The 17,388-nt window shown below is 36.5% G+C and overlaps 1 protein-coding gene and 2 long non-coding RNA genes across 17 annotated transcripts in view; 1 reads left to right on the forward strand and 2 right to left on the reverse strand.

Annotated features, from left to right (window-relative positions):
* Positions 1-17,388, forward strand: part of LOC100646293 (TLD domain-containing protein 2) — a 294,489-nt gene that overhangs the window by 271,068 nt on the left and 6,033 nt on the right. The window contains exon 1 of one of the 13 annotated variants that reach the window (XM_020863052.2): positions 422-1,166. The exons of the other annotated variants lie outside the window; for them this stretch is intronic. Within the exon in view, the coding sequence (XP_020718711.1) occupies positions 1,101-1,166 (66 nt within the window). The 5' untranslated portion in view covers positions 422-1,100. Of the gene's footprint in view, positions 1-421; positions 1,167-17,388 lie in introns of those variants that run through there. 13 annotated transcript variants of the gene reach the window in all.
* LOC125385112 lies at positions 2,077-4,031 on the reverse strand. 2 transcript variants are annotated; one of them, XR_007224081.1, is made up of 4 exons: positions 3,714-4,031; positions 3,464-3,634; positions 2,258-2,457; positions 2,077-2,185 (listed from the first exon to the last, which is right to left on the reverse strand). It is a non-coding gene; the product is annotated as an uncharacterized LOC125385112 (long non-coding RNA). The 2 variants fall into 2 exon arrangements; XR_007224080.1 differs by having other exon boundaries at positions 2,182-2,457.
* On the reverse strand, positions 11,154-16,679 carry LOC105665721. Of its 2 annotated transcripts, XR_001098694.3 has the most exons (5): positions 13,987-16,679; positions 13,695-13,918; positions 13,391-13,605; positions 12,721-13,300; positions 11,154-12,513 (listed from the first exon to the last, which is right to left on the reverse strand). It is a non-coding gene; the product is annotated as an uncharacterized LOC105665721 (long non-coding RNA). The 2 variants fall into 2 exon arrangements; XR_001098693.3 differs by having other exon boundaries at positions 11,154-13,300; positions 13,987-16,677.

Raw genomic sequence — 17,388 nt, forward strand, 5'->3', positions numbered from 1 at the left:
GTCAGCAGATGTAAAAAATAATACGAACGATGAAGCGAATGTTTCCCTTTTGTAAGAACCTCTAAATCGAACTCTATAAACTATACAATTTTCCAAGTCGACAATCAATTCTGTTTAAACAGTCTACAATTTCACATAAGTACGAAACGTTCATGGAACAAAAGAAATATTCCATTGATTTATCCACTCACGAAAAGCTTGTTCGCGGTTCATAAAAAAATTTGATGCGAACGATGAAACGAATATCCAAAATGAGACTATTTTGATCCAAATTGGTAGCGTGACACGGGCTTGAATGGAAGAGCAGTGCGCGCACCGGCAGCACGTGCTGCGCAAACCGGGTTGCGCGTCGAATTTATCCCCTCCCCTCCACGCCTTTCTCCTAGGATCGGAGTATTTGACTCACCCCGAAAGCGCGGTGGTACAGTGTTGCTTCAGTCCTCGTGAAGTGAAGCGTGCATATCCGAAGCGATCGATCGTGAAACGAACAAATCGAATTTAACGTCGTATCTATCCGTGAACACAATTTCAGTTACAAGAAAGCTCTGGCAAGTTCGAATCTATGAAGCTTCGATTCCAGAAGTTCTCCTTCTGAACATTCGACATTGTATACGTATATTGTATACGTGTAATATCGCTGTGACTTGTTGACCGTTTCGTTCGGATCAATTACATTTCATCTAAACATAAGCACATTTATCGCGAGTCTGAGAGAAAAAAAAGACAGAAATCTTCGAGGCAAAAGGAAAACAAAGTTCACGTCGATAGATAGGCGTGAAGCATCGCAAAGTGTTTTCTAAGAGAGCACAGTCGTGCGTATTGGTCTGAAATTTCAACGATACACTGGTGTGTATTTTCAGCGCGATTAGTAGACGCGGGTTGGTACGTTCGCTTCTAGAAAGGTTTGTGCCACGGCGACTGATCTGATCGCAGTGAGATCTTGGACCGGCGTTGAGACGCAGAATAAAACGCATAATGTAAACTGTTTCCTGCGTGATCATAGTCGCAGAGAAAAATATATATCAGAGTATAGCAGTGATAAAACGGTGGAGGCTGGAAATTCGAGTTTTTTACTTCAGAGGCGAAAGAATCTAGTCAAAATGCCGAGGCCAAAGTTTCTAAATCCCATCACTAAGATCTCCAAGTTTCTCAAGCAGAAGACGAAGGTAAACAAAGTTTATTTCAATTTAAAATCTCCTTTCTGCTAAATCAATTTGTTCTGTTTTTTTTTTCTTTTTACTTTTCTTGTTTCTTAATCTCTTTTTGTGGAAAATATTTGAACGAGATAAAGGGTGACCCTTACCTTTTTACGGTTCTCACATTTTTAGTCATCAACGGTTAATAGACGGCTTTTTATCTGTCTCAAATGTAATATAGTCAGTACTGACTATGTTACATACTGTAAACTGAATGTTGAAGTTGTACGCAATGTGAGTAATTGTTGGTAGAAGACGTTTTTTTGGTTTCATTTCTACTTTTGGAAATGAATGATTTTATCATTTTTGGTGCACGAATTCTGTGCGAATTATGCGGTAAACTTCTTAATAAAAGCGAGTATATACTTCGCTTCGGTGTTCCAAAGTGTGAATAAAATAAACAAAATTCGAAACGTTCGATTCTAAAAGTAAAGCTCTACGTAGAAACATTACAATGATCTAAAATTATCGTCGAATTATATAAAGAGCGTTTCTAGAAGACAGATAAAAGATTCGATTCTAGGTTCTATGTACAGAAACAAGTAAAAATGTTTATACAAAGATATGCCCGTACGACGAATATTGAGTATAAAAAAATAGGAGCGTTCTGCATTGAATTGCACGCAAACGTCTCGTTTTGTCTTCTTCAAACTCGTTCAGAACTCGTTTAAACTCGTTATTCTAATAATATAATCTTCTCTCGATGACTTAAACGTAAACCTAAATTTCTGTATATTCTTTTTGAAACATCACTGCTGGGCCGAAATATAATTGAAACGAAATATTTCGAGAAAATAACGAAAAAATAAATAAGATTACATATTTTCGAATTACATATTTTAATATTTCCGTTTTTCTTCCTCTTTCAAAGGCTGAAACTTAATGTACAAACAAATTTTCTCGTCATTCTCCGAGCACAATCTTTTTGTCACAAACGATCCACACGTTTCGCGGATTCCGGAATTCCTCTAGATGACGTTTTCGGCGCGCTATTGACGTAAAAGTTGTGTCTGACAAGTGCAAAAATAAGCAACAATTTTTCACAAAGATTTCTCTAATACCTTTTCACGTTTTCACGAATCCCTGGCAAATACCAAGTCAATTTACCACATGTGTTCCTAACAGCTGTCTCTCGATTGACTTTTTCCTTCAGTGGCGTAGTGCTCGTTCCCTTTGTTGATTATATTCGGCTACTCTAATAAATAGACCTCCTTCATAGTTTACAAGCGACGATTCTCTACCCAGTGTAAAGCTGTTCGACCTATATTGGAATGTAAAAAATTGATTCTCGGATATTTAGAACGGTATATCGATTGGGAAAGTGAGACATGTACTTCTATAGTATTACGATAATTCTTCATAATTTTCTTTTTCTTTTTGTCTGTGTATAATACTTAGGAAAATATTACGGGCGGATACGTAGATCCGTGAAAAATCACGTTTGTCTTTTTATAAAATTAAAGTTCAAAATACTCTCAGCTAATTTTATATTATTTTATATATATATATATATATTCGAATCATGTTTTTATTTGGTTATGCAGATTAAATATGCGTGTTTTTGTTATCCTCTCGAGAATATAATTCAAAAATATGGATTGTATATTAATATGGTTGACATTGATTTTTTTGTACGCAATACCATAAATTTGGTGGCACCTATTTCTCTTGTATCTGTGGATCTGACAGATTATTTCTCTCTTTAAACGTGTCAAAATCAAAGAAAATCAATAAAAATATTCCGGCATATTTTTTCATTCGCGATTTAAAAATTTGAGCGTTTTAAACATTCCGAATTTATGTATTAAACATTTCTGATAGCGAGTTTACTCCAAAATATATCGTCGATAATAAAAGTTTAAACTAAAGTAACTAAAATAATCAAAATTTGCTGGTTTCGATGCCTTTGGGAAAAGTCTGTAAATATTTCCCTGCTTTCAAATTCGATTCGAATGTAGTGACTCAAAAATGCGTTGTTAGGATTGTTTAGATACGATCGATACGAGATATGATCAACATGCTAACTAAATAAACTCTTTTTCTTCGTCACTGGAGCGAAACAGAAAAGAAAGGAAAGAGAATCCAACTGCTTTCCTACGATTCGACAAAACGATGTAACTTTCTTCGACCCGTTTTCTATGTATCTCACCAGGAACCACAAATTTTCCATAATGTAAAGTTGATGAAACTATGTTTCACCAGCGATGTGATTTAACCGCGATGAAACTTGTGATTTAATTCGCAAAATAGGTTGTCTCTCTACATACCTTAATTTCAGAACGTTCCATCAAACGCTAGAAAGATTGTGTCAATTATCTTAGTTGAAAAAAGTTCACCGATTATCCCAGTTTTTAAAGTTGATATTCGAACATCATTCCCCAAGTTCAAGCATCGTGCTGTCTCTTTCAAGAATTTCCTTCTTTTCTCGCATGAGCAATCTAACAAAAATCCAAACGTCTGTTAAACGATGTTGTATATAGCGATGACATGTGCAGAAAATTATCCACCGGTGCACACAATTAGCATATGTCACAGTTAGAAAGATATCATAGCAGCAGCTCGGTTGTGTTTACGTGCAACCGGTCCTTGGCCGCGCCTAGGTCCACCTTTCACAGAATCCGGCTTCGTTCGATATACTAACTACGCTCGAACCCGGCCAATCTCTGACGAAAGTTATGCAATAACGAATAACTATACACGCTGGCTTTTACAGCCGCGACGCTCGTACACGCGCTAGGGGCGCGGTCTGCGGTGATGGCTCGACCGTGAAAAGGGGTGGTTTCTCACGCACAAGGAAAATCGACACGCTAGGCGAATCACAGGCTAATGGAAATCGCGAGGCAGACAGAAGAATGGCTGACATTTAGCATTTTTCGCGTTAAAAATACTTGTTGGGGTATGAAGCGTAAAAAGGTTGCAGTAAACAAGGGGTGGGGTTCCCCTTTGTAAAGAGAGAACGTGCTCCTGAGAGCGTTCTACTTACTCGAGGAAAGCTGTTTCCTTCTTGAGAAAAATAAACCGAATGTGTTTCGACTCATTGTCGTTATGTTCCTCGAGATAATATCGCTTTTTCTCTGTTTAAATTTTATTTTTTTTATTAAGGATATGAATCGATTACGTTAATCAATAAATCTCGTAGGATGAAATCTCTTTTTTTCTTATCCAACGAGAAAAATGGTAGAGGTAGGTCTTTTCGAATGATTTCGTAAAGGAGGAATTACACAGACAAAATGAGGAGAATAATCTGGATCAATAGAGAATATATAATAAGAGAATATATGTGGATTAATTTGGAAATGCTATTTGTTCTTATTCGTAAAGAGTCGAAGTGAAATCTATTTTCTACTAGATCTTTAAATCATCCCATTTTTATGTGTCACGATTTAATGCGCAGCTCGTATTTTGCTTATTCATGAACGAGTAACTGGAAACAGGAACCGTGTGGCATGAATTAACTAGTCGCTTCATGAAGGGTAGCCCAGAACGAAGGGTGGAGCTCGTTCGGGAGTTGAAAGAAAAGGAATAGCTGGACCTCGCCCATTTTGGGGTGTCCAATTGAAGGCTGATCCTATAAGAGAATAAATTGTCTAGGCTGGCAGAGGGTTGTTTTTGAGGGTTGTTGTTTTCTCTCACAGTTTTCTCACTTTCCCTCGCTAATTACTTTAGCACATTTATCTCCCTCTATCTTTTCCTTCTTATAAAGCAATCTCATTTTGTAGTCGGTAGGCAAACATTAATCAACTATATATTTTTTCTATTTTTACAATGAATATGTACATTTTTGAAGAACAATTTGAGAATTAAAAATAATTTGAAAAATAAATCCTAGAATGAGAACACAATTTTCCTTCAAATTCAATCAGAAGGTTTCTTTCTATAAATTATACATTTTTCAGCAAATTTTATATATATATTTTTGAGCTTACTGAACTCTTATTATGATACGTTTCATCGTGTATTCATAAATGAAAATATTTCTGTCGAACGTCGTTTAAATTAATTTCCGTAGAAGATCTCTCTCGCCCATCTAATACGTAGCTCATTAACCAAGGTTCTTCCAAGTTTTCCTCAGTGCTCGTTAATTCTCACGTCAGACAGCTTCGTGCAACGTCTCTGACGTATCAGACGTATCCAAAGAATAACAGAAGCGCAAGTATCCCATTTAACCAGTACCATCGAGGCTCAGGTAAATACAAGTAACCCACGCTTTTCAAAATCTCGAATCTTCCAAGAATCCGTGAACCAGCAACTTAAACAACGTTCCGTTAATAGCTACAAATCAAGTGCTAAAAATTCTCTTTGTCGTATATCGCTACAGCTTCAAATGAGAATTCGAACTCCTGTGAAGATCAACCTACCTTCGGAAAGAAAAAACAGGCCGATCAATAGCGGCGTCGAACGCGTTAAATACGCCAAAATGTTGAAGCATTAAACACGTCGAAGCAGACGGATAACGACGTTTTTCCGTTTTAACGATCATTTCGACGTTCATCTGGCACGCGTTTCAATACGCGAACGCTCGCTTACGCGTGTGTGCGTGGTTAAAATAAAACGAAAGAGCGGCTAGAAGAAGAAAATTCATCTCGTTCCTCGAGGTGTCTTCGCAGAGAGAAAAAGGAAAATTGCAAGGATGCTTATTGTTCGTCGGTTGTTGGAAAGAAATTGCAGTTTCTTTGCTTCTATAAAAATTGTCTTATTACGATGAACATTTTCCGAAATCTTCTTATTTACGGAAAAGAAATTCTTTTGGCAGAAATTTGTCGTAATCGATCGATTTCAACAAAAGTTACAGCGTTTTAAAGACGAAGAAAGAAATCCTATTTTTGAAGCTGATTTTTGAAGAAGTTGTAGTATTTTAAGGATAGCAAGAGATCTTATTAGTTGATTTTTGAAGAAGTTGCAGTGTATCAAAGATAAAAGGAGACGTTAAAAGAATCGATCGATTCTAACGAACTTTTCTCAAAAAACACTCTTCGTGAAAAGACTACGCTTCGAACTACATCTAAGTTTTGTGTATTCAGAAGGATATGTTTCATTGAGAAAACGGTGAAAATGGAGATCTTCGCACCGAAACCAACCAAATCAACGCACATAATCGACTTCTCATTTCTTCCAGTTCGTTTATTATTCTCATAATTTCTACGCTAAACACCCAACTATTTCTATAATAATCGTAGCGGAACACGGCGAAGAAGTTTACCTTGGCTTCGCGTGTCGACGTACTACGCAGCTTTTCCTTATCTATGTATTTTTGTTGTTTTCTGCTCGTCCATATATCTTGGAAATTATAGGCGTTGCTTGACGAAACGTCGAATAATTCGTCGGGCTATTTCTGATTGAAATAACAGCTCGACTTACATTAATCGTCGAACTTTACGACAGAAACTAACTAGGAACAACGCTCGATTAGCACAAGACGTATTAATACGTTTCTCGTCAACATTGTCTAACGTGTTTTCTGACATTTTTTCTAATGGTTTCCTAAGTGCTAGGAAATGAACGGAGGTTTTGGAAATTTAAATAGAACGAGCAACAAGAAGAAAATGATCGAAGTAGACAAGGTTTGTTGACCTAACGAATATATTATGTTTTCGCAATAAAGCAAAGTAGTCGTAAATTCTGCAATCTCTCGAGCGCAAGGATACGAGCGAAATTGCATCATCGTTTTTCAAATGAAATAGAAACTTGTGTTACGTTCCTTGTACGTATGGCACGGAGGTCGTAAATTAAGAAAGAGGCGTGCATCATGATGCAGTGCGTTTTGTGGAAACTATTTTAATCTTGGACTGCTACAGTTATTTGCGAATTAATATTCAGCTTGCTCAACACTTGTTCCCTATGCACTGGAAATATCAACGACTTGAGCAAGACGCGGAGCGTACGAGAGCCATGTGGCACTCAACGTGTCAAAGAATAAAATATCTGTTGATTTTTTAGTCTTTGTCGCGAAGATAAAAAGATTCGTTTATGAACCTAACGTACATGTTCAAATCTGCTTAGAAAGAGGAAATGCTTCTACATTTCTAGAAGCAGTCTCGTAATGACGGAAATTAACCTGGTTGTAGCGTAGGAAGATCGTACTTATTTCGTACGTATTTCGACCACGTACACGCGCAAACAAGATTGTACTTTATCGTTAAATTACATAATTTCGTGCACGTAAAACTCGACGAATGCGTTCATCTCGTTTAGAAGAGGAAGTCGACCTAATTGGTCAACTTTGATTACAACGCGCCTGTTGTTGTAAATTTAGTTACTGCGACTCTTCTGTGATTATTACAATTCCTCGCAGTTGGTTCTATTACATCCAGATTTCTCTAAAACGATCGTGATAATGTTTAATTGCCCAACATATTCTCCTCGATATTTCCATGAAAAGTTCCGAGAATGTATACGACGCGACACTCGTTATACAAATTAGATTGTAGAAAATGATTCAATAGAGAACTAAACTAAAACTTACTGCCTCAAAAATGATGGATAAAACGCTTTGATCAAAGAGTGCAGTAATTTTGTACTCGGCGAGTACATGCGTCAAAATTCTCTCTCTATCTCTTTCTCTCTGCTTTTCTCTAGTTTCTTTTTTACACTCATCGGAGACGTCTATCGACTGGTACAATCTCGTGGTATTCAGATTTCAATTAACCGTTTGTATTTGTTGGTAACGAAGGAAGAACTATTATAATAGCAGTCGCAATTATGTCATTAATTCAGATGATAGTAGCCGTTAGAACGCGCGAAGAAATCTATAAAAACACTCGATCGAGCAAGAAATCTAACGCGTGTATAGATCTCCTGGTATTTATAATCGTTCGTTAAACCACGCTGTATGATGAGCCTTCGTTTTCATTTACATCTTAGATCGCTATAATTTACATTTACATTCTGATTTTCAGCTCAATCCATATTCCTTGCTTCACGAATTTTCGTTTTGTTTTCTTGTATCAAAACGAATGACGATTACGTGTATTCTCGACGCGTTCTAGCCAAAGTATATCGTAAAATTAAAGGCAAATTCGTGGTTTAATTATCTTCGTTGGAATTCGAGCTAGCGTAACTAATTGTGCTCTCTCTCTTTCTCTCTCTTTCTCTCGATTCTTTCGAGTCGACACTTCGCGTATAGAGCGTAATTTGCCCTAAATGAGAACAGTTAAACGATCTTTTGTAAACCGTTCTTTCTTTTCGAGTCGGTGCAAAGGAAGATTAATTTTTTACTGGTGGAATTATAGTGATAAAAATTGGTACTGTAAGATGAATAATTATTCTGGCGGAGAATGACAGTTTTGACAGTTTCTTCGCGTTAAAAACAAAAAACCGAGACTTATCACAATGGGATGGATGAAAAAGAAGAAGGAAAGGCGAAGAAAAAAAAGAAAAAGAGAAAAGATGATAACGGAACCTTCGAAAACGACAGGCGGAAAAATCGGTCGATTTATGAGCAAAACCTCATCATTGTCAGCGTTGCAGCGAAGGACGATCAGGAATAATACCGTCGAGGACGCCGCGAGTCCCTCGAGAGATACACCCGGCAGGATTCGCGCTTGTACTTGACATTAAAGGAGAGGAAAGACGAAGTAAGCCGGTCGTCGAAAGATTTTTTACCAAGCTCGATGGTCATTTGAAGAGAGAAAAAGAAAGAGAGAGACTGATTCGAATGTCCATTTTCAGGCTCAGTATCGAACGAATCATCGGATCGGTCGGATTCTCCATCTTTTCGACGTCGTGCAGACCTTGCAAGCAATTTTCTTCCAACGACAGTACCAAACAAGTAGAAAATATGAAAATCGTCGGAACTTCGGAAACTTAAAATCGCGAAGTTTGCAGATTTTCCAGATTTGAGAATAGCCGCGGAGGAAACGTTCGCAAAGTTTTATAAATCTTGTCAATTTAAATCGTTTAACGCGAACGGTGTGTGTGTGTGTGTGAATTTATAAATTGTCGAGAATTGATTGGTAAACGATGCTGGAAGATGATTCCTCGATCGATGATTATTTGAATTTTTCGTCTTAGGGGATCTTACAAGGTGATCGGTTTAAACGTTAAAGTGCTGTGAGGCAAAAAGGAGAAGGATTTTGTCGCGTCACGAGTTCATTTACTCAGACGTTCGTGATTACTTAGTTGGCTGATTGATGATTGATCAGTGAATTCATCGAAGGAAGCATATTTTTAAAGAACCTCCGTATCGTTGCGATTGTTGAAGCGAACACATAGCTCAAAATTATGATAATAGAAAATCAGACTAATTCGGAGAAGAAATAATTCGATTGTGGTTGGAAGTTGAGCGTTGATAACATCATGATCGTCAATCCCTGTCCGATTCTAAAGTACGTGTTCCAACATTCCTCGAGGATGCTATCGGTGAGATAATAAATTCTGCACTATGCCTAAAAAATTGTACAAAATTCCTTGTTCGGGTAGAATGTCGCAAAAACTGGCCCAAGACTTTGCCAATCGATAACATCGTCGAAAAATAAGAGAATATATTGATTGATCCTTCCAGAATGGCGTCTCGAAAACTTTTGTTTCGTAAGTTATTAATGAGAAAAAATTTGCAAAAATTAATATATAATATAATGAAGGACTACGCGAAACGTGTCTACTCGCGCATAAATTATCGCGTGCTAGCGCAATGTTACACCGTGATACACGTTGTACTGGTCTGAAGTTTTAACGCAAGATTTGTACACGAGTAGAAAAGTCACGCGTCAGCGACGATGGTCGATAGACCGACGACTTACATAAAACGAAGATGGGAAATTCATCGAGAGAAACCGACTTGTCCTCGTTGAAAGTACGTGGGCGAAACGGCGCCCATTATACGCCCGATGAAGAAGCAAAACGAGAAAAAGGCGTACGATCGATGTCTCGTGCATCGTTCGTCGTGTGAAATCCCGAGGTCGCGTGTACATCTGGAAAAATTCACGAGGGGAGAGATCCTAAATCGAGATCGTGGCGTCCTTCTGCGCCAGAAACCACCAAGTCACTCTCGTGGCGCGCCACTCTGGGGTTAAAAATACAATACAATGTCTTTTATGGGTTTTTAAATGCCGGAGAATATATAGGTCTGTGGCGTGAAAGCGAAGATGTAGGAGAATAACATTAGTTCTCAAAAGTATTCGAACACTTGTCATAGAAAGAAGAAAACTTCTTCCAAATTTTCTGGCCTTTGAACGTTGTTTTTGCTAAGTAACCGTAACTTGCACAACACTTAACTAACTCATAACGTTGGCGCGCAGTTCGGCCATTTTCATATGAAATAGCGTAATCAGATAATGTCAAATTTCTAAAATGTATTGCCTGTTATTTGCGCACGTGTACGCTATAAACATACAAAGGGAAAGAAACTGTTTACGAATTCCTAAGAAACGACTATCGAAATGCTCACTTGCTTCTTCCCGCGAATCGTAAAAACTCGACAATCTACTTGTTGCACCGAAATTTACATTATAAACCACTTCTATCCTCTCTCGAACTCGTCGAGTCGATCCAAAGTGGAAGTCGGCCTCGCAACATTACGTAACGTGCGATGCACACGCACAAATATCGAAGAATTTTTTATTTTATTAGACGAAGTCGCGTGATTTCGCAGATTAACTGAAACGTTGCTCGATCTCTAAAATAGATATAATATATTATATATACAAAATAAATATATATATATCTCGTAGACATAACGTCAACTCCGATCGACCTTACGTACGCGTGAACACGCGTCATCTTAAATATTTTTTCGGCTTGCATCTCGATTGCTGCCATGACCTCGGTTATCGTGTGTCGAGGTGACGCATAGCGAGATGAATATAGCGGTGCCCGTCTCCCACAACGTAAAAAATCTTGTTATGCCATCGATTAGTCCACTCCAGCGATCATATCTCGATATATGCTAAGAGGATCTGCATTTCAAATTGAGATAACACGAGATCGAGCAACGAAGAATAATAATTATTAGTCGAACTCTGCATTTGAACATCGCTGTATATTTACAGCTCGTAGTCTCTAATCGGGTCTTTCGCGAGCGAAACCAATCGATTCCACCTTTTGTTCCTTCTGGTTTTTCTTTTTTTTTAAATATATAATAATATAATTTCATTACATATGATTCACGCGATAAACGATTAATATTCATTTAAGAAACAAGTGACTTGATTCATTCCGAGAAAGATGTCGTAAATTTCAATAACAAAAATTCTGAGTGCCATAACTGGGCAGCGAATTTTTATGTAAATTCCCGTTTCCGAAAATATAATTTTAGAGATTGTTTCACCTATGGAATATTCCAAAAAGAAATGTATTTTGAATGTTTTATATACTTTCTCGTATTACGTACATTTTGTGCAATTTTGCGCTTTTGAATTTTTCTGCAAACGCATAGGAATCCGCAATTTAGTCCACTTTTCTGTACTTTTCAATTTATGCATTCCGAATGACTCAGTTATACCACTCGCAGTTCTTTTATAATATTTCACGTACACTTTATGTAATACTATATATCTTATACATATATGTAGTATCGTTGACGAGGGGCCTGGGGGGTGTCATGCGGATTGTAAACAAGCGGTTTCTGAGGTGTGAATTATAAACAAGCGGTTGGTGAGCATGTGCGTAGTGAGGCTAAGACAAAAGACAAGGGGTTGCTAGGAGGCAATGAACGAATTAACAGCGGTATGAGTTGAGAAGTCAAAGAGTGCGAATTGTGTTGTCGAGATAATGTTGTTAGCGTTGTCAAGAGAGAGGTGAATTTGCATTGACGAGAATTGTTAATTATCTAGTTGTTTTAATTATAATACGCTGTTGCTATTGGTTCGTGTTAAATAACCGTTGTTTTCTGTTTAATTAACATCTGTTTAATCCATTTATTATTAATAAACTAATCATAATAGCTTGTGATACTATATATATATATATATATATATATATATATATATAACATGTTATTATGTTATATATTGCATTAGAATGTGATATATATATATCACATTATATATATATTAGTCTCGTTTCAATAAAGAGACTTTTAACGTTCTGAGAAAATCCTCTCTTACTCATAGAATCGAAACGTGCGTTTTCCATTAATTTTTATTACGTCTATTTTTAATCCAGAAGAATCTTTTCCTGAAACGCGATACTATAATGGTGTCTCTTGAACGCATAGCGAGTGGTGTTGACGTTTCACGATTTTTCCTCAGATCGGTCGTGCATAACTGTTCTCCGATTCTCACGAACTCGTTTCCAGACCAACTGGTTTTTGCGGAGAGGCCTCGACCCATTCGCGTGCCGTTTTGTCAATTATCTATCGTTAACGACGACACTACGCCAACTAAAAAGTAAAGTCTAATTAATTCCAAGGCTATCGAAATCGATAAGTTCATGATAACAAAGAAAGAAAAATATCGATGAGTCAACAGTTCAAACAACAAGTTAGGAAAACATGTGGCCAGTGTCAAAAACAGACGAACTATTATCGAGAAAAATGATTGAGTACGTTGTATCGATAATTCAATATGCGGCTGTTTTATCTACGAACGGTGAAGCATGAAGTTGCTTGTTTACGAGGAAAGATTGTGTTTTAATTGGACCGTAGCCCTTTTCTTCTTATTGCCAACGAAAGCTTCAATATTTTTTCTTCTCTTCCTTTTTTCTTTTTTCATCCTTCTCGCAATTAAAACGTCGATAATTTTTTCCGCGCGCCCGAAGATAAAAGTTGATGTCACGGGTCAAGGAAGCTTTTCTAACAAAACAGAAGTATGCGCGACGCCAGAGGACGTGTTTATCACACAAGCACAATACGTTCGAAGCGCTTCGTTGTCCTTGATCATATTTTTTATTCTATGACAGAGAAAATCAATTCTGTAAACTGATGTAAACGAACAAGTCAAACCGTTCTCTCTTCCCTGTCGATTATATTCCATATTCGCATTGCTAGTTCATCCTACTTTACGTTTAGAAATTTCTTCCTCAACCTTTCAGTGTCATCATTCCATGCTCGCTTCCTTTATTGACTCGTCTCGGGATATCAGATGGATATAAGAAACCTTCCTTTCAACGTCTGTATTTCAATTTACTGTATTTGCCGTTTCGAAAAACATACAGAAGAAATAATTGCCCTGAAAAATAGTCATATACTTGTATCAATAAATAAATAGAAGGAAGTAGACTGTTTACAAAACCACGTTGTCAAATAAATCTCTACGTACAGTTTCAAGAATAGACTAAAAGAATAATTTCACGTGAGTCATATTACTTTTGTACTACTTCTGTTACAAGTAAACAGATAGATGTAAATAAGGTAAGAAGCAAGGAATAAATTTACTCTTTCGCTCATTTTACTCTGTGTTCTGGTTTATCTGCTATTTATTCCGAAGGAAAGAGAAGAAGAGCTGATCCTCGCAGACAGATTGCTTTCGTTCGTCTGAAAAACCAAAGTAAATAAATTAATTTACGAAGTCGTATAAGAAAGAAATTGGAAGTGAATTTACAAAACCATCGGTTGCTACCAACGTTGTTAATTAAATTATTATCCCTTGACGACATTTTAGAATTTGTCGATCGAATCGATGGGAAATGCACCCTGTCGCGTTTTCTCACGTCGTAAATTGGTTCAAGTGCGTTTTTCTCGAGGTTGGCTCCTTGATAGGCGACGAGAAGCGCGTTAATTGCTACGGCCTCGGCTCAATTGATGCGTATCGCGTTAAAAACAGGGTGAACCACGTCTTGTTTGGTACCTGGCGGAAAGTGGCCCGTTATGTTTCCTCTGGTGAAAGGATTGCGATTAAACCACTCGATATCCTACCTTGCGTATCGTTTTTCTCCTTCATGTAATCGATACCAACTGAATCATTGATCAATTGTTTATTACATTACACGAGAATATATCACCTGATATACACGTTGTTAACAATCATTATGGAATTGCGTTAGAGAATTAAAAATATTTAGTAATGATATATCAAAGAGTAGTACGAAGCGAAATGGAAATAATAATCCGAGTAATTGGAAGAACTTCGTGTATTTGCTGTTAAGATCGTAATACCACCTTAAGTATCGTACTAATTACGTACGTAATATGAACTCTTGCTTTTTATTCACTAAAACGTAATACACGCCACATCCTCACACGTAAATTCAAGTCACTAGTAATACGTTTTTCTGCGACGCCTTTTTTCTGCACGTCGCACACGCAATCACATAATAAAATAACACTGTGAAATCGGTTTTAGAATTAATTACAATTAAGCTTATTGCGATAAACAAGATGAAATTCTACGAATGCTAAATTGACGTAGAAACGGACGCGTCTTTTTTATCGCATGTTATTGCGTAGTAACCTTTGGCTAATCAGACGTTATGTTATTTTCACCAATGCGTGTTACAAGCATATTTACTGTCATCTTATCGCTTTACAAAATTACTGTGTCAAATCGGTACGCGTTTATCGAAATTGCTCTGATATATTATCAAGGGGTTAATTTTCACCTGAGTATCTATATATATAATTTTATCTCTATTTAAATATGTAATCTTCGATTCTACGTGTGAATCAAATGATTAAGTGATGAAAAATGTACAAATTTCAAGAGGATATAATTGTCGTTATAGGGAAATACTTTACAAATATTTCCACTTGAATAACCTTTCAATGCTTTATCGTTAAACCCTTGAATTCTCGAATCTTTCAATTCTTGAACCATTGAATAATTGAATTATTATAGTTTTGAATTCTTGAATACTTGAATCCTTGAACCTTTGAACCCTCGAATTCTTGAACCTTCGAATCTTCGAATTCTTGAATGCTAGAATGCTTGAATCTTTGAACAATTAAATAGGTGAATTATTTGTTGAACCCTCGGATTATTGAATCTTCGAATTCTTGAGTTCGCAAACTCTGCTTGAATCCTTGAATTCTTAAATCCTTATATCCTTGAATTAGTCTAATCTATGCATATTTTTAAGATATTTTTTCTTCCTTATAAACTTCGTACAACTCCAGTCTTCTATATTCTTCCCGAAAAAGAAAAACGTAAAACTGTTCACTGAAAAATAATCTCAGACAAGAAAATTACTTTGTTATATTGTCACGTAGAAATTCTATAAGGTATCCCGATAGGAAAATCCCCGTTAATCTACCCATCGACTGCAGGTTCCAGTTCGTCCACAAATGAGTTATGTAAATTCTATAATATTAATGGATGAGATGCAAAGCTCTGACAGAGCAACAACGCTGGTGTAATCCTGCGAGACGATTGCGCGAAATTGTTATCGTTCAAGGCAGGTGCGCAAATGTGATTCAACGCGTACGCATCTGGATTAACGAATAGAACGATAATAACACGTGACACATCGTAATCGAGTCTTCTTTTTTCTTCTATTAACAACTTTGCAAATTTGTCACGTTCGATTGCACTTTTAGCATTAAAAGGAGCAACCAGGTATTATTGTTCCATGAACAAATCAGTAAAAGATTGTTATCTCCTCTATCAACTGTTTTTCTTTTTTTTTTTTTTTTTAATTGTGTTTAAAATAGTAATGATTCTTCTTCAGCTATCAGTTTCTAAGGTATAAAAAAAGAAGCTGTCTGGAATTGTTAGAAACCTTTTAAAAGTCCGATGAATGTTTTCTATGTTTAGTTTAAACTTAAACAATGAGCGCTTTAAACAATTGCGAGAACGTAATTTTTTTACCATAAAATCCGTCTGAAAGAAATTCAAGTCTGCCGTTAAACAATCAGAATCTTTCCATGTGAAGGAATTGCCAAATTGTATAAAACAAAAACAAACTAGAAATTATAATATACCGTTCCATCGATGTTCAGTCAATTCGTTCCTAAAAGTATAAATATTTCTCGTAGACAAATTATTTCGTCCGCGACATTTCTTAGCGGTTTATCTGCATAAACATGCAGTGTTTCACGCTGTCTTCCACTCTCTAATCAAACAAACCAGAAAAAACTGCAATTTTTCGCCTGAATCCATTCTCATTTACTCCCATCGGCGATATTAGCGAAGAGGATGGTTGAATAATCTTTTGTTGATTATTCTGTGAAGAAAGGTCAAGGCTTTGCGATGAGACGAGCACGGTTAGAGATCATCGTTTTAATACGCCAGATCTACGAAAGATAAGCAGAAATCCCTCTACGTATAAATATTCATAACTCTATACACAACTATCTTCGTACTCTTTACCCAGCCAAGGAACACGACGACTCTACCAACATTGCGAAACAACAATTACAACATGTCACACTTGTGAATGCGTAGTGATTATATGTTTTTTAGATGTACTAGACTTAGAATTTAGGTTTAGATGACCAATGTTCACACGATATGACACCTGTTCCCTTAGTTGTAACCACCACAGCAATGTTCTTTCTTTCGATATGTCACATTTTTCAATCCTTTCCGGATCGCTGAGTATGTCGTTAACCCTTTCGCTCTAGATTTTGCTTTATACAGAATTTTGTAAGTGATTAATTTACCAAATGATAAATGTATTCGTTTTCAGTAAAACTGCTGGAAAATTTTAGCACGTTATATACATATATATATATTTTTTTTTAATAAAACTATGCGATAAAAGATGATTCTATTAATAGTAGTAACAATAATAATTATATTAATAATTATTAACAGAATTAATAAAAAGGTAGTTTTTCTTAGAAACAAACAAACTGTGAAAGATTTCGACCTCACAGGGTCAAAGTCTAATTAATCGCGAGCTACTTTATGTCTTGCGGCAAGGTCTTTGCTCTTGTGATCTCTCATCTGTTTCGTAAGTGCAATAAAGAGCTTGCAAACGAATGCTAATATAGTGGCGGACTGTTGACTTAATAGCGAGTTAAGTCACCGCTAAGAATCTCGAGTGTTTCAATTGCTTTGAGATATTAAATTCTCTGCACTTTAGTACACATTCTTTTTTTCTTCGAATAATTTCGTTTAAAAAGAAATTCTTCTCTCCATCGTCGTTTAATAAATGTTGGATCATCTTTACCACAACTGTCAAATATCTAGCTTTTATTTTGTAAAATACAGCTGCGAAATGTAGCATAAGAATGTACATATAGAATATCGTCTTGCAACAGAATTGACTCAACTTCCAGCGTCCCAGAGTTGCACATTTTCGAGCGAATAGTAGGAGCTTCCTGACGCAAATTTCCGAATTTCCTAAAAGAAACTTCGATAATATATCTATATTAACA

This window comes from Bombus terrestris, chromosome 5 (assembly GCF_910591885.1).
Source record: "Bombus terrestris chromosome 5, iyBomTerr1.2, whole genome shotgun sequence".
NCBI lineage: Eukaryota > Metazoa > Arthropoda > Insecta > Hymenoptera > Apidae > Bombus > Bombus terrestris.